Raw genomic sequence first — 25,090 nt, 5'->3', positions numbered from 1 at the left:
GGAGGGAGAGAGGGGAGATAAATAGTCAGAGTATAGAGATTTTTAGGGCAGTGAAACTACTCTATATGATACCATATGGTGGATACATGTCATTAAACATTTGTCAAAACCCATAAAATGTACCATATCAAAAGTGAACACTAATGTAAACTAGGGACTTCGGGTGATGATGTGTCAATATAGGTTCATCTATTGTAACAAATGTACTACTCTGATGCAGGATGTTAATAGTGGGGGAGGCTGTGGGTATGTGGGTGCAAGAGGCATATGCGAACTCTTTATACTTTCCACTCAATTTTGCTGTGAATTTAAAACTACTCTAAAATATAAAATCTATTTTAAAAATTTTAACTATAAAACATAAAAAATAAACCAAAAAAGAATGCATAAAGTAGCTATCTGAGGACTCTGAACATAAACAGTAGCAGGCAGGCTGGGAAAGGAGCACAGAATATGAAGTTCCACTGAAGTGGTGGTGAGTTTACCACGTTTTTTCCTCAGGTATCACCTGGCCTGAATTCAAAGGCAGCCAAAAACTGAGAAGTATACACTGGGCACGAAAAAGCTCCAAGAAAATCCTTCCCTTTCTGGTGAGGAGCAGGAAAGGTTGCACTTATTGGTCTGAGAGACTAGGAGAAATCCCTCTTTTTTCCCTTCTCTTCTATCCCAGTCTTCAGGCAATTCTATGGCAATAGCAGCACAGAGATGGTAGTAGTGACTGGGCAGGCACCTAAAACTCTGGGAGAAGGGAACCCTTTTCTCTGACCCCAAGAATTGTGACCCAAGAGTGTAAGGCAAATCCTCATTGCTTTTTTTCTTTCTCTGCCCTTTTACCACTTGATCTGGTTACGGATACATCTGCAGGAATTGAACAGCAAATGAGAAAACTAGAGTCCCTATATTTTAGCCAGAGTACTGGGAAGTGGGGGCTTGGGGAGCTGGAAAGTGTTGGTGAAACTGGGGTGAGGAGGGATACCAAGAAAACAATAATATCAAGTTGTGTATAAACTTCTGGGCTCACCTCTGAGCTCTGCCTGCATAGATCTGACCCTAAACAGCATACCATAGGCTTTGAGAACAAAGCAACAAGATATACCACCACTCTGGTCCCAGAACGGTCAATGAGTCACATACATGGGACTGACCTAAATAGTACTGCAAATGCTTAGAAAATTGAACTGACATTGGAACCACAGACCCCAGAAGGCAGGTGGGAATTTGTGTCCTGAATATAATCTGGTCAACTGGCCAGACACAAATCAACCTTATCCTGGGCCGGCCCCGTGGCTTAGCGGTTAAGCGTGCGCACTCTGCTGCTGGCGGCCCGGGTTCGGATCCCGGGCGTGCACCGACACACCACTTGTCGGGCCATGCTGAGGCGGCATCCCACTTACAGCAACTAGCAGGATGGGCAACTATAACATACAACTGTCTACTGGGGCTTTGGGGAGAAAAATGGGGGAAAAAAAAAAAAAAGGAGGAGGATTGGCAATAGATGTTAACTCAGGGCCGGTCTTCCTCAGCAAAAAGAGGAAGACTGGCATGTATGTTAGCTCAGGGATGATCTTCCTCACAAAAAAAAAAAAAATCAACCTTATCCTTAGGATTTCAAGCAAACCCAGGGTCTCATATCATATTGTATTCAAAATGTCCAAGATATAATCCAAAATTATATGGCATATGAAGAAACAGGAAAATCTCAACATGAGAAGGAAAAGTCAATAAACAGATGTCATTCCTGAGATTACAGATGATAGAATTAAAAACCAAAGACCTTCACGCAACTATTACAATAATGCTTAAGTAAGTAAAGGCAAACATTCTTGAAATGAAAGGAAAGATAGAAAGTCTCAAAATCTGCTGTGTATTTTACACACACAACACATCCCTTCAGACCAGCCACATTTCAAGTACTCATTAGCCATATGTGGCCAATAACTACTATATTTATTGCACAGTGAAGTTCTAGACCTATATCCAGAATCAAGTTCAATCAGTCTCTAGAGTATATGGTAAAAAGTATGATCCAATCACTAAACACTGGAAAGATCCAAGGGTGATAACTCTTACCACATCCCCATTCAACTCATCTATTTTGCCTGAGCAGAAGACAGACCAATCTTGGAGGATGACAGTGAACTTTTGTAATTTATTTAGGTTGTGACTCCCACTGCTGCTACTGTTTTAAATGTGGTTTTGTCGCTAAAGTAAATCAACTTATCTCTGGCACTGGGTTTGCAGCTATTGACCTGAGAATGAGATCATCATAAGCAGTATACATTCAGCTGTCAGGGTCCGCTATACATTTTCACTGTCCTACCTCCTATTAATTCTCCAGCTCTAGGCAATAATCCAATCCACAGGGACCTTAACTGTCTTTCCATTCCATAGGGCACCATGCTGCTCTACTACACTGAAAATTTCATGCTGATTAGACTTGGTGAACAGGAAATAGCAACTGATCTAGATACTAAAACACACATATGCCAGAGGGTAGGAAATAAATCCCACAAAAATTCAGAGGTCTTCCACAGTGGTGAAATTTCTGTGAGCCCTATGGTCTTAAGCAACTGAAGATATCCCTTCCAAGGTGAAAAAGTTGCCGCACCTACTCCCTCTTTCTACTGAGAAGGAGTTATAATGCCTAGTAGACCTCCTTGGATTTTTGAAACAACTCGTACCTCATTTGGGTACTACCCAAATGAGGTTCACTACCATGAACCATTTACCAAGACTGCTGGATGTGAGAGAGGCCCAGAACAAGAAAAAGCTCGGCAACAAATATGGGCTGCTGTGAAAGCTGCTTTGCCACTTGGGTTATATAACCCACTAGATCCAACGTTGCTTGAAGTATCGGTGGCAGATAGGGATCTTGTATGGTGATGATTGCAGAACTTTAGATGAATCTCAGGGCAGACCTCTAGTATTTTGTAAAAAAGTTATGCCATCCTGTGCAAATTAACTATTATCCTTTTTTTGTAAAATAGCTTTTGGCTTACCACAGGGCCTTAGAATGAGTGCCTGACCATGGGCCACCATGTGACCTGGGCAGTCCATCATGAACTAAGTATTGTTGAACCAACAAAGCAATATATGGTTGGGTGTGTACTGCAACACTTAATTATCAAAAGGAAGGGGTATACATGAGATCAGGTTTGAGCAGGTCCTGAAGGCATAAATAATTTGCATGAACAAGTGGCCCAGATGCCCACAGTTCCTAGTTCTGCTATATTGCTTCTTTTCTCTCAATCTAGATATATTTGATCTCATGGAGAATTCTCTATGACTTTTCACTGAGGAAAAAAAAATCAGGCTTGTTTACTGACAGCTCTACATGATAACATGCAGGTGACAACAATACTACAGCTCCACTCTGGGTAGTCCTAAAGGACAGTGGTGAAAGGAAACTCTTCCAGTGGCAGAAATCTGAACAGGGTACCTAGTTGTTCATTTGGCCTGGAAGAAGAGACGACAGAGGTACTGTTCTATAGTAACTACGGACAGTGTTTAATGGTATGACTGGATATTCAGGGACTTGGAAGGAATGATTAAAAAACTGGTGACAAGGAAATCTGGGGATGAGGTATAATGACAGACTTCTTTGAAAGGGCATGGAGTATGAAGCAATTTATGTCCCCTGTGAATCCTTACCAAAGAGCAAACTCTGCAGACAAGGTACTTAATAATCCAGTAGACAAGATGACCTGTTTGGGGGACTCAGCCAGTCTCTTTATCCAGCCACTCTATCCTTGCCCAAGGTCTCATTAACAAAGAGGCCATGGTAGCAGGGATGAAATTTATATACGGGATTGGCAATATGGACTTCTACTCACCAAGGCCGATCTGACTATAGCCACGGCTGAGTGTCCAACCTGCCAACAGTCCAAGCATGCACTGGGGAAGAGGTGGGTGGATGCCCCCAACATATTGTACCATTCATGGGATGGTGAGTCAGTTAGTCATCTCTCTACTCATTTCTAGCCTCTGGCGATTTCCCCCTCCTTCTTAATAAATCAACTATGAATTTAAAATAAATATTATTTATAGTGTAAAGGTTTTCAGGTTGTCTAAGTCTGCCCCCTTGTGGGAACCAGCTTTTCAATCTCTCACTAGGATTAAAACTTATTAAATCCAACCTGCTCTTCAAAAGAAACAAAACAAAAAATGAAAAATGTATTTATTCAGTAATAATTTTGCCTCAAGCTCTACTAATAGATTCCTTCCTCATCCTTTGTTATCCAACTGTTTATGACCCTTCATTAAAATTTATAAAGCTTTTCAAAGATGTTTTTATGATTTTTATCTCTTGCCAGAAAAATTCAAACAAGAATGTTTTAAATCAAAATCTTTCTAGATGTCCAACATACCTTTTCCAACACTTTTAGTTGCCATGCTTTTATTCCTTTTCTTTCATAAATATGGATAAGCAAGGAGTGGCTTCTACAAGTCTTCTAGAGTTAACTAGGCCAATTATCATAATGCTAAGTAGGACACTTAATATGTTCTGACACAAAATGTGCTTGGGGTTGCATATTCCAAGAGTTTAAGATTTTACTAAATAAATTATAGTCAATCACTTTGAAAATCTGAACACTCATAGGTTAGGAAATGGTGGAATAAATTATGAGTTACTTATGTTATAGACCATTATACAGATTTTAAGAAATTAGAATTTAAGTACATTTCTGGAGGGATGGCCAAAATATACTGTTACCTGGGGGAGAACAGAAATAAAACTGCATTTTACTTTTAAAAATCTTCAAACTAATACACACACATAAATACACATCCTTGCATGTGCTAGTACAAGCTCAGGGAAAAATATGCAAGAATACAGATTGAATGTAGTTAATATTGGCTACTTTAGGGGAGTGGAAGAGGAAGAAGCCCTAACATATCTTTTTTAAATGTCTACATTGTTTGGTAAAAAGCAATTTTTTAATTAATAAAATTATTATAACTCACATTAAAAAATACAAACTATGACTAAAATATATAAATCACATTCTGACACATTCCAGCACCTCAAGAAAATTAGAAATTGTTGGCTAGAGGGCCAATTTCAAGTTTAATTTTATGTAAAAAGAGTGTTACACAAAGAATAATCAACAAGTTAAATCTCAGAAGAAATATAGGACTAGAAATAGATACTTCAGAGGGATTTATCATTTAAAGTCAGATCTTTTCTTCCAAGTCTTATTCAACCATCAACAAACAAATTTGTACTTTAAATATCAGAATGCAAAGGTTCTAAATACATACTACCAACAATACTGATCTGAAACTTTTGGTGTAGATAAGTTTAAAGCCTGAAGTATTTTCCTACTGAAAATAACACCTACTTCACAGCATTATTCTGAGAATTAAATGAGGATTATATGAAAGCACCTAGCCCAGGGCCTGACACATATGTATTATTAAATGTTAACTTTATTTTCTTTATTCCTAAAGCAATTTATGTTGAAAGCTAAATGAGTTTATCAGAATGATAAACTACTAAAACAACAAAATAATCCTGTACATTAGTGATGTCATTATACCAGATATATTCTTACAGTGAGATAAAGAAATGATACACTGAATAGTGAAATAATTTTCCTTTTCATTCTATATAATAAAACACTGTTGGTTTAATAAACAAATCTTTGTAACTTACCAGACTGAAGAATACTCTGTGTATGTTTCAAGGGCATAAACATCTCATTTCTACTAAATACTTTACATATTTGCAAGGAAAGAAAAAGAATCAGAAGGAAGCATATTTGACAATTTAGTACACTATTACTATAGACACACCAGCATGTACTAATCAAATAAAATTGGCTACAAGTAATGGAAATCATTCAAAGCCAAACACTGTACACAGTTTCCCAGTCTTCCAGCATAAGCTGGTCAAGGGCATTATTACACCAACACACATGTTGTATATCAGAGCCTAATGCCTGCATAATGCTATCTTTGCAAAAGTAAATCAAAATTGGGTTTCAACCATATCACATTGGCTCATGCACTTTATCTAATATCTAGAACCAAATAAGTTCAGTTTATGTATAGATGAACTCTAATGAAAAATCATTTAATGCAGAAAATGAAGCTAGTACAAGAAAAAACAATTCTGATTAAGCAACCTGTGATTCCTGAAATACAGAACCAGAATTCCTAGAATTCATAAGCTTCCTCCATCAATTTGATGGCCTAAATGCAAGACACTGGCACTGTGCTAGATGCAAAAGTCCTACCATTAATGAACTCCTAGATCACTAGGAAATATAGAGATCCAACAGACAAATAAGACCAAATATGGTAAATAATATAATCCAATTATATTCAATATGCTATATTAGAAAGCAGAAAATAACCACCTAACCTTAGAAGGCCATACAGGGCTTAAACTGGCACAATTAGTTTTACAGTCATATTTCAAAAGCCTCATTTTACAAATCAGATAGTCTGACAAACTACCTACATTCAACGAATTTCTCACACTGCTTTACTTTTTCAGTTAGGTAAGTAATAGAAGTGAATACCAGATCAATATGTGGCCTGGGCATATCCACATACATTCCCAAGCTCACTAATTGCTAGATATTCATTCATTCTTTCATTCAACAAATACTGATAAATCTTTACATGTAAGTATTCTAGGACTAGAGTGGTGAACCAGACAAAGTCTCTGCTCAAATGAAACCCATTTTCTAGTAGTTGAGACAATAAATAAGTAAATAAAAAAATAAATAATTTTGGGTAATGATAAGTACTATGAAGGTTAGGGCTGGGTTTTTTGGTAGGATGATCAGAGAAGGCCTCTTTGACATAAGCAGAAACCTCTATAGCCCTTTAGTCAAGAAAGAGCAAGTGTACCAGCCTTGCAAAGAAAACACTAGACATATTGAAGAAAAAAAGCCAGCACAGATGAAACAAAGTGAACAATGGAGGGAGTACACAGAGTTAGAGAATTAGGCAAAGGGAAACTCAGGCAAGGTCATGTAGGGAATGATCAAGACTCTGTGGAGTTTATTCTGAATGTGATAAGTAGCAATTGAAGAATTTTTTTTCAAGTTTGGGGAAATATATGATTTGATTTGTTTTAATAAGAGCACTTAGCTATCAAATGGACAAGAGACTATATGTCAGCAAGAATGGAAATAATGTTAGGACACTATTATAGTAGTAAAGGAAAGAAATGATGGTTGTTTAGACTAAAATGGCAACAATACAGGTGGTGTGGAAATGACAGAAAATATATTTTAAAGAGAACAAATTCTTACAGCATTATAAAACAAAACAAAAAGCCAACAATGGAGGAGAAAGGTTAAGAAATCCATGGAAGACAGAAACTAGATACAATTGGATTGAGAAAATTATAGCCCAGAGCATGTGTAGGAGGATAACTGAAAGATGAGAGCGTTTCTAGGACTGTTTTAAGCACAGAAGCAAGAGATGCAAGGAGCAGGAAGTGCCCAGGGGCAGCAATCTGAATGAGGAGGGTGGGATCTGAGTCAGTGCAAATAGTCAGGCCATCTCTCATCTCCTACATGTGATAAGCAGAAGACATCAGAGGTCTCTGCCCCTAAGCTGGAACAGTAAGTGTGGCTATGTTTGAGGAGACACAGGAGAGAGCCCTCACGCCCAAAGGATAAGACACTTCACCAGACACTTCACCTCACATGTCTGCTATTATCTTTGGAGAAAAGATATTAAATAGAAACCGTATCCACAATCAGGCAGGGCAGATTATCAGGCATTATACACCTTTATAGGCTTATCAGTTATTTAAAGTTAGTGTTTGTCCTGAACAGCCTGGCATCTGCTATGGTTGGTTGATATTTATGGCATACTAATTATTAAATATCTTGAATATCATCCCTCAAGACAGGCAAGCACAAAATAAAATGCAAGGGCTCTGGTTCTGGGTTAAGTTGGAGTAACTACACTCTAACTTAACTGAATGTAACTAAAACCCCTGAATGTAACTGAAAATCCTGGAAAGAATGATGGAGCAGCAATCTGAGAACTCTGGAAAGTAAATAGTAGCAGGCAAATTGTGGAAAGAAACCAGAACTCGAAGGACAACCAATTCAGTGGTGCATCTCCTATTGTTTTTTCTCTCCTCAAACTCCAAGACTGAACTCAATGGAAATCCAAATCCTGGAACCGCACACCAGGGATAAACAGGAAGATACAAGAAAAGGCCTCTCTTTCTGTTAAAGAATATGAATAGGAAGGGGGGGCACCATATGGGACTGAGTGGGGGAAATCCCCTGGCTTGTTTCTCTTTTTACCTTTCTCTTCCAGCTCTGCCCCCAGGCAATTCTAATTCACTAATGGCAGCTGTAGCTGAGGTGATAAGTAAATTTCTGAGAGGGGAATCCTTTCTAACCAGAGGACCAGTGGTAGAAGGAGTGTGAAAGAAGTGCAAGGAGAAATAGATAAATCCACGCTTATAGTCTGAGATTTCAATATTCCCCTCTTAATAATTAAAAGAACAAGCAGACAGAAAATCAGCAAGGATATAGAAGACTTGAACAACACTATCAATCAGCTTGACCAGACTGACATTTACAGAATCTTCCATCCCAAAAGGGCAAAATACACATTTTTTTAAATGCATACAGAACACTTAAGATAGATCATTTCCTAGGCCATAAAACAAATCTCAATAACTTGTGATTCATAGAAAGTGTGTTCTTTGACCATAGAGCAATTAAGTTAGGAGTGAATAAGAGAAAGATATCTGGAAAATTCTCAAATATTTGGAAACTACATCCATACCTTTCTAATTAACACATAAGTTAAAGAAAAAATCAGAAGGGAAATTACACAATATTTTGAACTAAATGAAAATGAAAACACTACTTATCAAAGTCTGTGAAATGCAGCTAAAGCAGTACATAGAGGGAAATTTATAGCAGTAAAATTCCTATTATTAGAAAAGAAAGTTCCAATATCAACGACCTCAGCTTCTACCTTAAGAAACTAGAAAAAGAAGAGAAAATTAAACCCAAAGCAGGCAGAAGAAAAGAAATAATAAAGAACAAAGCAGAACTCAGTGAAATAGAAATCAGGAAAGCAATACAGATAATGAATAAAAACTGAAATTGATTCCTTGGATCAATAAGATTGATATATCTCTATCCAGAATGATCCGGAAAAAGAAAAAAAATACCCAAATTACCAATATCAGGAATGAGAGACGTGAAATCACTACAGATTCTACAGATTTTAAAAGTTTAATCAAGAAGAAATAAATAATTCAAATAGTCCTATATTTATTAAATAAATTTAATTTTTATTTTAAAACTTTCCCACAAAGAAAATTCCAGACTCAGCTGGCTTCCCTGAGAAATTCTATCAAACATTTAAGAATAAAATAATACCAATTCTACACAAAATATTTCAGGAAATTGAAGAGGAGGAAATACCTCTCAACTTTCAACTTATTCTATAAGGCTAGCATTCCCCTGATACCAAAATCAGACAAAGACACTATAAGACAAGAAAACTAAAGGTCAGTACCCCACATGAACATAGATGCAAAAATAATTAAAATATTCTTAGCAAATCAAATCTATCACCTGACAAAAATAAGCCACACAGGCCAGATTTGCTCACCTTACTTTAGAGCACAGCTTCCCAATCATAATGGTCCAAAGTAAATAACAAAAATATTGGTATCACACTGCAGTAAGCTGATAAAATTTACCTAGAGGTGACTAGTACGGACTTCAGCTACCCCAGATCCTGCCTCAAGTACTAAGGATTTATTCTAATATCTCCTTTCCTACACATTATTTGTTTTCTCTTGAGTTTAGAACTTTTTTCACTTATTTTATGTATTTATCACTAATTCAACCCTGAGCCTTTTGTCAATTGTCTAAAACTTTTCTAAAGATAATTAAATGCAAAAGGTTTCTGTCAATCTCATTTTCCTGAAGACAACTCTCCTAGAGGCTTCTAACCTACTCCAATGCGGTCTGGTTGCCCTCTATCCCTGTCTTTTCACTGTCATCCTGAAGATTTCTTTACCTTTCTCCTTTGTTGAATTTCCTATTTCCTGTAACCCATTTCTTTCTTTTATTTGGTAGACTTTCTCATTTTGATGAATCACATTCTCCAACAGATTCCTAAGAAAGGGTACAAGGCAGGCAAAAAAGAAATGCACGTCTTAAAACATCTTACTTTTATTCTTATATCTGATTAATAGTTTCAATACATATGGAAAACTAAGGTTGAAATTATTTTGAGGGTGATGCTCCATTTCTCATTCAGTTTCTAATGCTACCACTGAGAAGTCCAAAGGCAAGTGATTCTTGTTACTTTGTATATTACAAGTTTTTTTCCTCTCTGGAAGCATGAAAGATCTGCTTGGCCCAACGATTTGAAATTCCACCACAATTTGTCTTAGTTTGTGTTTATATTCATCCATTGCACTGAGGACTCTTAGTAAGCCTTTTTCAACCAGAAACTTCATGTTCTCTAGTTTAAGAAAATTCTCTTGAATCATTTTGTTGATGATTTCTTTCCCATTTTCTCTGTTTTTTCTTTTGAGAACTACCATTATTTGAACAGTCACGCGTCGCATAACATTTTAGTCAATGATGGACCGCATATACAATAGTGGTCCTATAAGATTAGTACCATATGGAGTGACATCAGCATCATGACAGAGTGAGTTGTCTTTGTCTCTCCCCTCTAAGTTACAACCAATAGGACATTCACTGACCAACAAAGGACTCCTTGCAGACCAGACTCCCAGCAGACCAGAACACCTGAGAGAGCCATACATCTATACATTGAAGGTGGGTGGACTGGACCTCCGGGAGGCAGTAGAACTAGGGGAACAGCGCCCTCCCTCGCCCCCTACCCTGGTGGTGGCAATCCAAAATGCAGAAACCCTCAGCAGTGGCAGTGGTGCCCTAACCTGAGGTTTCAAAAAGCATATCCACAATGGAGACCAGAGGCTGCAGGAACAGTAATGGCACTCGAGGCTCAGCCCCTGCCACTCCTCCAGCAGTAGCGGGTGGTACCCTCAACCTGATGTTTCAAGAAATCCAGCACTGCTGGTGAACCAGCCCCTAACCCCTCCCCTGGCAGCATGACTCTGACCCTGGTACTCCCAGAAGTGAGGGCTGCATCCAAAACGCAAATACCTCTAGCAGTGGTGGTGGTTGCCCTGACCTGAGGTTTCAAAAAGTGCACTGGAGCCAGAGACCAGAGGCTGCAGGAGCAGCAGCAGCCCTCATGGCTCAGCCGATACCTCCCCCCTCACAGTGGCAGAGGGTGCCGGTGACCTGAGGCTTCAGGAAACACAGCAGCACTCCTGGCTTAGCCTCTACCCCTCCCCCAGCAGTGGTGGGTGGCACCTGCAACCTGAAGCTTCAGGAACCACAGCAGTACCTGCAACCCAGCCCCTAGTGGTGGTATACCCAACACTGGCCCACCAGCAGCAGGGGCTGCATACAAGACCCTGGGTCCCTGGCAGTGGTAGCAACACCCATGAACCTAGCACCCCCAGCAGCAGTGCTGCCAGCACCCCCAGACAACCCAGGAGCAGCAGCACAGGTGGTGCATGTGGCAGCAGCACCCAAGCCTGTGGAGAGCCTGCAAAGAGCCAGTGGGGGAACATGATATGCAGGTGATAACGGAAGCAGCAGAGGTGCTCGCAGCCTGCTGACCCCAGTGGCAACACCCGCAACTACAGTGACATCATAAGCAGCAAGGAACCATCAACCTCAGAGACACAAGTAGCTCAGGGAGGTCACTAACGAGGCCTCTGGCAAAGGCATATTTGAGAGGCATGAGTGTAGGCTTTCAACTACAACCAGAAGCTGTTCAGAATCAAAGTAACCAAAGCCTTACCCAAATAAAAGATTTGTTTACATAACACAAACACGCTAGCAGAGGGACAATTCATCAAGCATCACGAAGAACTACAGCAACACAGTAGCACAGAAAAAAAGTGACAACTCTGCAGAAACTAAACAAAGTTACAGAAGACTGCAATCTAACTGACAGAGAATTCAAAATAGATGTCATGAAGAAACTCAATGAGTTATAAGAAAACTCAGAAAGACAGTTCAATGTGCTCAGGAATAAAATTAATGAACAGAAGGAGTAGTTCACCAAAGATACTGAAACTCTAAAAAAAACCACACAGAAATTCTGGAGATGCAGAACACAATTAATGAGATGAAAAATAAAGTAGACAGCATTGGAAACAGAGCAGAAGACATGGAAGACAGAATTAGCGAGCTGGAAGACAGAAATACAAAGCTTTCAGCAAGGTGATACATAGACAAAATCAGAAAATTGCAGCTCTATATCAGAACAGGTTAGTAAATACATAATTATAACATAAAGGCTAAAGAGAAAGAAATCATCAAAAATAACTATAATCACTTCAATTTGGTAGTGAACTAACAATACAAAAAAGGATAATCTGTAACAACAAAAACATAGAAAGGGAAAGAGGAAAAGGACGGAACCTGCATAGGCTAATGGAGATAGGATACTATCAGCAGAAAAAGGACTATCTCATCTATGAGATCTTTTATACAAACCTCATGGTCGCCACACAGAAAAAATCAGAGCAGAGTCATAAAACATAAAAAAAGAGGAAGCTGAGAAACACATCACAGAAAACCACAAAACTGAAAGGGCAGAGAGAAATACAAGGAAAAACAAACAATGGAAATATAGAACAACCAGAAAACAAAAGATAAAATAGCAGTTTTAAGTCCTCATATATCAATAATCACTCTAAATGTAAACAGATGGAATTCACCAATCTAGAGTGATGGCTAGATGGATTAAAAAACAAGACCCAACAATATGCTGCCTACCAGAGACACATCTCAGCTCTAAAGACAAACATAGGCTCAGAGTGAAGGGACAGAAGATGATACTCCAAGCAAATGGCAACCAAAAGAAAGTGAGGGTAGCCATGTTTATCTTAGACAAGATGGATTTCAAGACAAAAAGATAACAAGAGACAAACAGGGACATTATATAATGATAAAAGGGACATTCCACCAAGAAGACATAACACTTATTAATACATATGCACCTAACACAGGAGCACCAAGTATATAAAGCAACTATTAACAGACCTAAAGGGAGACATTGACAGCAACATAATAATAGTAGGAGACTTTAACACCCCATTTACATCAATGGATAGATCATCCAGACAGAAAGTCAACAAAGAAACAGTGGCCTTAAATAAAACACTAGGCCAGGTGGACTTAACAGATGTATATAGAACATTCCATCCAAAAGCAGGAGAATACATATTCTTCTCAAGTGCACATGGAACATTCTCAAAGTAGACCATGTGTTAGGAAACAAAACAAGCCTCAATAAATTTAAGAAGACTGAAATAATATCAAGCATCTTTTCCGACCACAATGGTATAAAACTAGAAATCAACTACAAGAAGAAAGCTGGGAAAGTCACAAATATGTGGAGACTAAATAACATGCTACTGAACAACTACTGGATCAACGAAGAAATCAAAAAATACCCGGATACAAACGAAAATGAAAACACAACATACCAAAACTTATGGGATGCAGCAAAAGTGGTACTAAGAGAGAATTATATAGTAATATGGACCTTTACCTCAAGAAACGAGAAAAATCTCAAATAAACAATCTAACACTATACCTAAAAGAACTAGAAAAAGAGGAAACAAAGCCCAAATTCAGCAGGGGGGGAAATATTAAAAATTAGCACAGAAATAAATGAAATAGAGACTTAAAAAACAGTAGAAAGGATCAAGGAAACTAAGAGCTAATTCCTTGAGAAGATGAACAAAATTGGCAAACCCTTAGCCAGACACACTAAGAAAAAAAGAGAGAATGCTCAAATAAATAAAATTAGAAATGAAAGAGGAGAAATTACAATGGATACCGCAAATACAAAGGATTATAAGAAAGTACTATGAAAACTTATAATGAAAAACTATGCCAACAAATTGGACAACCTAGAAGAAATGGATAAATTCTTAGCATCATACAACCTCCCAAAGCTGAATTAAGAAACAGAGAATCTGAATAGACCAATCACAAGAAAAGAGACTGAAATAGCAATCAAAAACCTCCCCAAATACAAAAGTCCAAGACCAGACTGCTTCTCTGGTGAAAAAATTCAAATACCAAACATTCAAAGATGAATTAATACCTATCCTTCTCAAACTCTTCCAAAAAACTGAAGAGGACAGGACGCTTCCTAATTCATTTTACAAGGCCAACATTACCTGATACCAAAACCATACAAGGACAACACAAAAAAGGAAAATTAGAGGCGAATATTGCTGATAAACATAGATGCAAAAATTCTCAAGAAAATATTAGCAAATCGAATATAACAGTACATTAAAAGGATCATATACCATGGTCAAGTGGGATTTATTCCAGGGACACAGGGACAGTTCAACTTCAGCAAATCAATCAATGTGATATACCACATTAACAAAATGAATAAAAATCACATGATCATCTCAATAAATGCAGAGAAAACATTTGAAAAGATACAGCATCCATTTATGATAAAAAACTCTCAATAAAATGGGTATAGAAGGAAAGTACCTCAACATAATAAAGGCCATATATAACAAACCCACAGCAAATATCATCCTCAACAGTGAAAAACCGAAAGCTATTCCTCTAAGAACAGGAACAAGGATGCTGACTCTCGCCACTTTTATTTAACATAGTTTTGGAAGTCCTAGCCAGAGCAATTAGGCAAGAAAAAGAAATAAACCGTATCCAAATTGGAAAGCAAGAAGTAAAACGGTCACTATGTGTGGAAGACGTGATTCTATACATAGAAAACCTTACAGATGGGGCTGGCCTGGTGGCGCAAGCAGTTAAGTGCACGCACTCCGCTGCAGCGGCCCAGGATTCATTGGTTTGGATCCCAGGCATGCACCGACACACCGCTTATCAAGCCATGCTGTGCCGGCATCCTATATAAAGTGGAGGAAGATGGGCATGGATGTTACCCCAGGGCCACTCTTCCTCAGCAAAAACAAAAAAAAAAAAAGAGGAGGCTTGGCAGATGTTAGCACAGGGCTGACCTTCCTCACAAAAAACACCAAAAACAAAACAAACAAACAAAAAACCTATAGAACCCACCAAAAAACCATTAGAAATAATTAACAAATACAGTAAAGTTGCAGGGTACAAAATCAACATACAAAAATCAGTCACATTTCTATACACTATTAACTAGCAGAAAGAGAAAACAAGAATACAATCCCATTTACAATTGCAACAAAAAGAAGAAAATACCTAGGAATAAATTTAACCAAGGAGGTGAAAGACCTATACACTGAAAACTATGACATTATTAAAAGAAACTGAAGAAGACATAAAGAAATGGAAAGATATTCCATGCTCACGGATTGGAAGAATTAAAATAGTTAAAATGTCCATATTACCTAAAGCAATCTACAGATTCAACGCAATCCCAATCAGAATCCCAATGACGTTTTTCACAGAAACATAACAAAGAATCCTAAAATTTATATGGAACAAGAAAAGACCCTGAATAGCCAAAGCAATCCTAAGAAAAAAGAACAAAGCCGGAGGCATCACACTCCCTGATTTCAAAATATACTACAAAGCAACAGTAATCAAAACAGCATGGTACTGGCACAAAAAACAGACACACAGATCAATGGAACAGCACTGAGAGCCCAGAAATAAAACCACACGTCTACGAACAGCTAATTTTCAACAAAGGAGCCAAGAACATACAATGGAGAAAGTAAAGTCTCTTCAATAAATGGTGTTGGAAAAACTGGACAGCCACAAGCAAAAGAATGAAAGTAGACCATTATCTTACACCATACACAAAAATTAACTCAAAATGGATTAAAGACTTGAATGTAAGACCTGAAATCATAAAACTCCTAGAAGAAAACATAGGCAGTACACTCTTTCACATTGTCTTAGCAGTATCTTTTTGAATACCATGTATCCTCAGGCAAGAGAAACAAAAGGAAAAATAAACAAATGGGACTATATCAAATGAAAAAGCTTCTGCACAGCAAAGGAAACCAGCAACAAAAACGAAAAGACAACTCTACCAACTGGGAGAAAGCATTTACGAATCGTATATCCGATAAGTAATTAAAATCCAAAATATACAAAGAAGTCATACAATCAACAACAACAAAAATGAATAACCCAATCAAAAAATAGGCAAAGGATATGAACAGATATTTTTCCAAAGAAGATATATAGATGGCCAACACACACATGAAAAGATATTCAACCTCATTAATTATTAGGCAAACGCAGATCAAAACTACAATGAGATATCAGTTCACACCTATCAGAATGGCTACTCTTAAAAAGACAAGAAATAACAAGTGTTGGAGAGGATGTGGAGAAAAAGGAACCCTCATACACTGCTGGTGGGAATGTAAATTGGTACAGCCACTATGGAAAACAGTATGGAGATTTCTCAAAAAATTAAAAATAGAAACACCATATGCTCCAGCTATTCCACTTCTGGGTATTTATCTAAAGAACACGAAAACACTAATTTGAAAAGATACGTGCACCCCTATGTTCACTGCAGGATTATTCACAATAGCCACAACTTGCAAGCAACCTTAAGTGCCCATCAATGGATAAATGAATAAAGAAGATGCAGTATATACATACAAATGGAATACTACTCAACCATAAAAAATGATGAAATCGTGCCATTTGCAACATGGATGGACCTTGAGGGTATTATGCTAAGTGAAATAAGTCAAACGGAGAAAGACAATTACCGTATGACTTCACTCATGTGGAAAATAAACAAACAAACACATAGATAGGGAGAACAGATTGGTGGTTACCAGGGGAGAAGGAGATGGGGGGAGGGCAAAAGGGGTAAAAGGGCACATGTGTATGGTGATGGATGGAAACTAGACTTTTGATGGTGAACACGATGAAGTCTACACAGAAGTTGAAATATAATGATGTACAACTGAAATTTATATAATGTTAGAAACCAATGTGATCTCAATTAAAAAAAAGGTTACTACCATATAGCCTATGCCGGTAGTAGGCTATACCCGATAGGTTTCTGTAAGTACACTCTATGATGTTCATACAACAATGAAATCACCTGACACAATTCTTAGAACACATATCCCTGTTGTTAAGTGACACACGACTGTATTAAAATTCCTGAACTGGTCCTGTAGGTTTCTCAGCACTCCTCAGGTCTTTTCTATAATCTTTGTCCTTTCGCTCAACTTTTTCAGAGATTTTTTTCAACATTAATTTTCTAATACCTCTACAAGGCTTTTGATTTATGCTATCAGAATTTTAATATCTAAGAGCTTCTTTTAAAAATCAGAATATCATCCTTTTATAGTATCTCCTTGTTTCATAACTGTATTATTTTCTCATTTCCCTGAGGATGTTAATAATGGTTCTATTATTTTCCTCTGCAAAATTTATGTTTTCTCCAAGTTGCTTTATTCTGTTTATTTTAATCTCTATCTTTCATACATTAGAGGGTTTCCTAAAATATCTAGTAATCTTTGGTTAGTTGTGCATATTTCAGAGAAAGGGACTAAAAGGATGATTGGGAGCTTTGACACATGGAGTGATCTAGTTGGGCTGTTTATTTAAGGAATCTCTGATGACTATATTTGTGTATAGTCAGAAAAGACTTTTCCAACCTCCTGCCCAGAACATGAAGGCCTAACTGCCAGCATTCTGGTAGCCCAGCAGGACAAAGACAGCTGGAGTCCAATTCTCCTATTTTCAGTATAGGACTCCTGCCCTCAACTATGTCTGGTGTCTCCCAGTGTGTAGAGTCTCTATTTTTCCCCTCTCCAAAGAATTAATTTCTGGGCTCTGCCAAGGTTAGGGATGGGGAGTTGGGCACTTGCCCAACTGACTGGTTAGCTAAGTTTGAGGAGAAAGTCCCAGAAACCAAGTGCTTCTTCAACTGCCTTTCAACCAGTCCTCCTTTCACCTCCACCTCCACATGTTGACATTCTTGAGTTTTTTGAGGCTTCTGAAGGGTAAATCAGGTTATTTTCTTGCTTTTCTCTGCTACTGAGTTTAGGGTTCAGTTTTCAATTATTCATATAGTCTCTAGTTTCTAAAATTGTGTTCACATTGGCTCCTCTCCAATCCCCCTTTACTGATCTTTTAGTGGGTTTCTGGAAGGAGCAAAAGTAGTGTGTGTTCATCCCATCTCTTTACTCCTGCTAATATGAATTGTCAGTCATTTCAACTCATTATAGATGGCTTTGTATTTTTTCTTTCTTTCTTTTGAATAAAGAGATATTATAAACAAAATCTCTAAGAAGGTAAGAAATATGCTTTTACTATCAGTTAATTCTGATAATGATACAATTTCTGGTGACTTCTAAATTAGATCAGGTAGTCGTGCTCAGGATCATGGAAATCACTGGTTTTGTTGTTATTAAGTTCAGTTTTTGTTATTAAAATCCAATTACACTCATAAATTTTGAAAAATATTTTAATTGACACAGCTCAGAGGGCATAAGAATAATCTCCCACATCTGTATCTGTGACATTTAATAAAAATTGACATTTAATAAAAATTAGTATAATTTTTTTCTATTAATTTATACTAATTTCATTTTTAGAGTTTTACATACATAAGCTCATTTTCTTTTTTTCCCACCCAGGTTTATTGAGATATAATTGACATAGAACATCCTGTAAGTTTAATTATGTTGTATAACACATATACAATGTATTGATTTGATATACTTATATATTGCAATTCATTTTCTTTCCTAATTTCTTTTTTATATTAAAATACATTTAAAGGGGAAAAAAGTAAAAAATCAAATTCCTGACACATTTATAATACATGCATATTATTTAAGAATGATTAAGTGCTAGTATGTTAAAATTTCCAAATCAACCTGCATGTATTATTCCTCTTTTTATTCTGCAACAAACAATTTTATAAAAATAGTACAACTCTAAAACTTAGAAAGAGCAAAGTTGAAGAAAAAAGGGAACAGGATTATGGAGTAAATGAACTAGGAGCTTTTACAGGATTAAAACACTGCACGTATATAAATCTAAGCTTTATTTTATTTGTAAGTAAAGATTCTCTAAAAACGAAACTCAGTAACAACTGCCTGAAATTTTGTAATATATTTATCAGTTTGGGTTCTCAATTCTCATTCTCTTGGAGATCACTTCATTCATTCAACAATATTTATTCAGTAATTACTATATACTAGGTACTTGTAATTAGCACTGGGAATACAGCAATGAACAAAATAGATAAAAATCTCTGCCTGCTCATGGAACATTCATCCTAGTTTTGGACAGAGAAAATAAAATAAATAAAAAGATGATAAGTACTATGAAGAAAAAGGAATGTGGGGGTGCTAGTCATGCAATTTTAAACAAGTCAGTTAGGAAATACCTATCTGAAGATTTCACTGATAAAGAATATTTTTACCTAGTTTGGAAGTTGTCACTTTAAAAAACCAGTAAAAAGCCTATGATAAATTTTAAACAGAAAAGGAAAATAAGTAAGAAGATTCTAATTTAAGACAGCAATTATAAACAAAAAACGTTTCTTCTGAGAGAGCTAAAGCAACAAATACTGCATGAATAAAATTTTTAAAAGCCAGTATGATAATACTCCAACAAATGTTACTGTTAAAAATTTACTTTTGGTTATATTCCAAAAGTGATGTCCAGACACAGCACAATGCTCCAAAATTACTTAAAATCTTAATATCATTTTTAAAATGACATTAGACCATTTTTCATTTTCTTTTATCTTGAATAAACGACATCATATAGAACTTTTAGACTGTAACTTTTTTTTTTTTCTTTTTTTTTAAGATTTTATTTATTTTATTTTTCCCCCCAAAGCCCCAGTGGATAGTTGTGTGTCGTAGCTGCACATCCTTCTAGTTGCTGTATGTGGGACTCGGCCTCAGGATGAATGGAGAAGTGGTGCCTCGATGCGCACCCGGGATCCGAACCTGGGCCACCAGCATCGCAGCACACGCACTTAACCACCAAGCCACAGGGCCGGCCCTAGACTGTAACATTTAAAGCCCTAAATGAGGAACTAAAACATATAAACTAGACCCAGTGGAAACCCTAGTCTTCAGATTAAGTACTGGAATAGCTAACTAAAGGAACAGCTGACATCTTTTCTTTTAAATTTAATAGAAATTTACCTTGCCCAGAGCGGCTCTGGCGAGAGTCTACACTTGACTGTCTTCGATCCGGTGGTTCCTCGCTCCCTCCATCTGCATAAAATCATAAAGAGCATAAGCAAATAGATAAAGAAACTGACGTATTATCTTCTATAGTGCCATCTATATCTTAAAACTACTAACTTTATCATTTGTTTTTATTTCTTACAATCTCGATGATTAAAACATTTGAGGATTTTTCCTATATAAACCAAAGGTTCTTACATTTATTTTGTGGAGATGTTTTATACTCCCCTCTGAAAGTCTAAAGAAAGTGAAGGTGTTCTTTCCCTATCCTCATATACACTCTACTTTGCATATAATGAAGCAATGTCATCATTCACAGAATTCTAGTTTAGAAGCCTTGATTCAAAGCAATGTCTAAATTAATTACAGCCACTTATTTGTCTCAAGTACATCAAATAATCCCTAGGGCCGTGTGTTTTACCACAATAAAATTACATTTACATGTTTTTTGAGAGATAACAATAAAATTACATAATAGATGAAGGAGCAATATAAATCAGAATCAGAGAAACTCAGAAATGAGGAGACAGAAACCAAGAAAAAATTAGAAATAAAACAAAAATAATTTCAGTAATAAAGACTTAGAAGAAATGCAAGAGCAAATAAACATAACACAAGATCTTAAAAGAAACAGAAGGTAAAAAGGAAGAAAATCTTCAACAAATTTATAAAAAAAGAAGAGATTAAAAAGGTTTTGCAGGGGCCAGCCCAGTCACGTGGCGGTTAAGTGCGCGCACTCTGCTGCGGGGCCGGGTTTTGGATCCCGGGCGCGCACTGACGCACCGCTCGTCAAGCCATGCTGTGGCAGGTCCCATATAAAGTGGAGGAAGATGTGCATGGATGTTAGCCGGGGGCCAGTCTTCCTCAGCAAAAAGACGATTGGCAGATGTTAGCTCAGGGCTGATATTCCTCACAAAAAAAAAAAAAAAAAAAGGATTTTGCAAGAAGGTGACAAATATGGGATAGGCAAACAAGATCCAGCATAAGGATAAAAATAGAAGTCCCTAAAGAAGAAAACCCAAGTGAGAGAACAGAACAATTACTAAAAACTATAATTCAAGAAAGCTTTCCAAAAACAATGTCTATGTATGTGTAATATAGTTATATATTGTGTAAATACATGTATAAATCCACACACACGTATATATATACATACATATATATATTTGAAACTGCATATTGCAAGAGCACCCGGTGTACTTGAGATAAGCAACTTATATCAATGCACCAAGACATTTTCTACTAAAATTACTGGATTTTTTTAAAAAAAGGAAAAAAATCCTTTGGGCATTTAGGCAAAAACATCACATGATTTATAAGGGAAAATAATAGAAGAAAATGGAATATATTTAAAATACACAAAGAAAGAAAATTTGAGCCAAAGATTTTACACGCAATAAAACTTACTTTAAATAAAGAGGAAAGACAAACTGTTATCAACATGCAAGAACTCTGGGAATATTGTTCCCATGAGCTCTTCCTAGCTCTACTAGATAACTAACCTCAGGCAACCAAAGTCACTAGAGAGATATCAAAATAAGGATTGGTGGTGAGCAGTAAATATACAATTGATCATAGAATTAACACTAAATGAGAGTTTTTAAACAGAGAGATTACAGTATGTAATGGCTATAAGATCTGACAATGTAGATACAGTATAACTATAAACAAATCAGAGAAGAATGGAGAAAGCATAAACAAAAAAATTTAACCGATTTCAGTAATCAAAATTGTTGGTGGTAATGTTCTGAGACCATTGTATTTATAAAGATGGATAAAGCAGATGAGTAATTATTGGATACTCTAATGCTATCATCTCCTTAAGAATCAGAACTCTAAGTGTGGAAGAAAGGAACTATAAATATAATAATATAGAAGAAGTCAACTAAAAACTCTGTAGTATTGAATCTATATTGGAAATATCAATATGATCTTATAAGTCACAGGTATATTCTAGCTCTGTCCACTGAAAACACCTAGACACAGTGACTGATCCAGTAGCAATGATCATCCCTAGTGCCCAGATTGTGACCTTGAAATGCCATTCTCTTTTTTTTGTTTGTTTTGTTTTGGTTTTTTTTGGGAGGAAGATCAGCCCTGAGCTAACATCCATGCTAATCCTCTTTTTGCTAAGGAAGGCCAGCTCTGAGCTAACACCTATTGCCAATGCTCCTCCTTTTTTTTCCCCCCCAAAGCCCCAGTAGATAGTTGTATGCCATAGTTGCACATCCTTCTAGTTGCTGTATGTGGGACGTGGCCTCAGCATGGCTGGAGAAGCAGTGTGATGGTGCACGCCCGGGATCCGAACCTGGGCCGCCAGTAGCGGAGCACGCGCACTTAACCGCTAAGCCATGGGGCCGGCCCGAAATACCATTCTCCATTAAAAGAAACCAGGACTTCTGAAAGAACTAGCTGGTCTAGCAAAGGAAATGTACTAGATGAACCTAGAACATCTTGACATACTCAATAGTAAGGAAGCTACCAAAGACAATGTACAACTAAGGTCATAGCAAAAAGACTCAGTGAAGAAGCTCTCACTGGCCATGAGATCATAATGATGTTTTAAAAGCACCACCACACGAACTGGTCCCTTCTGAGGGACCCAGTTTGTTATCTTGAAAACTGGTGAAATAACAGGAAAAAATTAAGCAATTCATCATATATTTCCCATATAAGCTATACTAATAGCCAAAGAGTACATAAGAGAGATCTCCATATAAAATTATTCCAGATAATAAATGGGAAACAAAAGACAGAATTGGAATATCACCATTTCACAACTTGCAATGAATTAATAGCTCTAGAGGTATCCAGCATCAATGGCTAATAACATGAAAAAAGAGTAAAAACCAGACATATGCCTCCTGATGACAGGAACACAACTACAGTTTTGCCAAAGCAATCATACCTGAGTCTGGTCAAACCTCTGAATCTATCTGTTTTCAGGAAAAACAAGGACAGAAGAAAATGTTGAACTGTTCCTGAGCATACAATCAACAAAATTTGGACTGTGAGAAATTCTACAGGTCAAACAACCCAGGTCTTTCAACAGATAAAGAAAAAAGATAAAGTAATATGAGGTCTTAAACTATCATGGAATAAAGATTCATTTTATCAAAATAGAAAACTATACCTAGAAATCTATGGCATCTTATGTCAGGTATTAGGATGTGTAAATACAGTCCTAGTCTATTTTCCTTCCTAGAGAGCATTTAATTTTTCTATGCAAGTATCCTTCTTCTCCTTTACTTGGGAATCAGTTACAATGAGCAAAACTCATCTTCAGCCGTGTTTTAAAACTTTCATTTTTCTGACATTTCTATGTGGATAAAATTATATATATGCATCACATTCTCTATTTTAACAACAAAACATGCCCTTGAAGTATGTGAGAAGTAATATGAATAAAATATAAACATTTCCCCTCACCAGCACTGTCTTCCTAAACAATAAAAGGAGAAAAACAAAGAAAAAACAAGGCTTCAAATAGTGTTAAATTTGCAGGATCTGCAGATTGTCAGCATAGCAATAAAACAACTTATAGGAAAAATATAGGCAAGAAATGATTTAAGACATAGTTTTCAGTCAGTAAGCCAATGCAAGACAAAAAGTCACCAATTTTGACACTATCATAATCGAAAATGTTTTAACTGCCTGAATTTTACAAATTAAATCAGAAATACATTGCAGTAAATTTGAACAATTCACTCCTCTAAGACTGAAACCTTAACCATGTCTTACCCCAGTGGAGACTAATCATAAATGTTGAAATTAACTCAGGTAAAGTAAACAGTTAAAGATTTTTTTAAAACAATAAACTCACCACTGCCCCAAGATGGTGTAGAAAACAATTTCAACCTCTTTAAAAGTGTTTGTTACCGTATGCTTATGGAACAAATGAATCCATTATCCAAAATACCAAGACTGCAATGATATACAGTACTTTACATGTTTTTGCTTTGCTTAACACACAATTTCTTCAGTACAGATAAGACCTCCCACATATAATACTTACATCTACATTTATGGACAAAACAGAAGACCTTTAGTCGTCAAGCAAGTCAAGTTATTTGCATAATACTGATTACCTCACCCTGGAGTGTGGAAGGTAGAACAGGGCTGTGTCTGTGAAGTTACAATTTACTCACCCAACTTGAATTAAAGACTTACTTCAAATATACTGTGAACTTTTCAGGAGAACCCACTGATGTAACAGGTACCGAAATAAAAAAGAAAAGACCTGGCTGTCCAATTCAAGTGCTAGCTTTTAAAATCAGAGCTTAGATTTCCTGGATTTGAAATAATCAGAGAACATTTGTTTTTTACCAGCATACTGAGTTAAATCCAGCAAGTAATATAAAACAAAATACCTTTAATACTGAGAAACATTATTAATAGATTTCCTATTTATTCCCATTATTTCAAAGTGGAAAATGTGACAAGGAGAATTTACCTCAGAAGGTTGACAGCTTTCAACTCAGGTGTATTAAAGCACTAAACTAGTCCTAGTAAAGAAATACCAACTATATACAGGGATATTCAGTATTCAGTGATTTCCTACGAAGGAATTTAAGTTAGAGAAAGTCTAATAAAAACGTGCCTAAACAATTCCAAGAAAAATGTTTTCTTTCCTGCAAGTAGGGGATACTTTAAATGATTTTTCTTCTCAACCCAGGATCAAAATATCACAGTTGAAAAATAAACAACTTAAGTGACCTTGAATTTGGTACCCAAGCCCATCTTTTGTGTGCTCAGCCAAATAATGAGATAGACTAAATATCAGATTAGATTTTATGAATTAAAATTTTGAAATTGGTTATCTTCAATCCTCCTTTAGAA

At 36.6% G+C, this 25,090-nt stretch overlaps 1 protein-coding gene across 6 annotated transcripts in view; it reads right to left on the bottom strand.

Annotated features, from left to right (window-relative positions):
• TANC2 (tetratricopeptide repeat, ankyrin repeat and coiled-coil containing 2) overlaps window positions 1-25,090 on the bottom strand; it is a 402,214-nt gene that overhangs the window by 261,198 nt on the left and 115,926 nt on the right. For all 6 annotated transcript variants that reach the window (XM_087441368.1, XM_087441370.1, XM_087441371.1 and 3 more), the window contains exon 3: window positions 20,207-20,278. In XM_087441368.1, coding sequence (XP_087297494.1) covers window positions 20,207-20,278 — 72 coding nt within the window. The remainder of the gene's footprint in view (window positions 1-20,206; window positions 20,279-25,090) is intronic.

The sequence above is a fragment of the Ceratotherium simum genome, chromosome 16 (genome assembly GCF_057802395.1).
Source record: "Ceratotherium simum simum isolate JZ-2026a chromosome 16, ASM5780239v1, whole genome shotgun sequence".
Classification (NCBI taxonomy): Eukaryota; Metazoa; Chordata; class Mammalia; order Perissodactyla; family Rhinocerotidae; genus Ceratotherium; species Ceratotherium simum.
The sequence above is the reverse complement of the archived record's forward strand: the minus strand, read 5'-3'. Positions and strand labels throughout refer to the sequence as shown.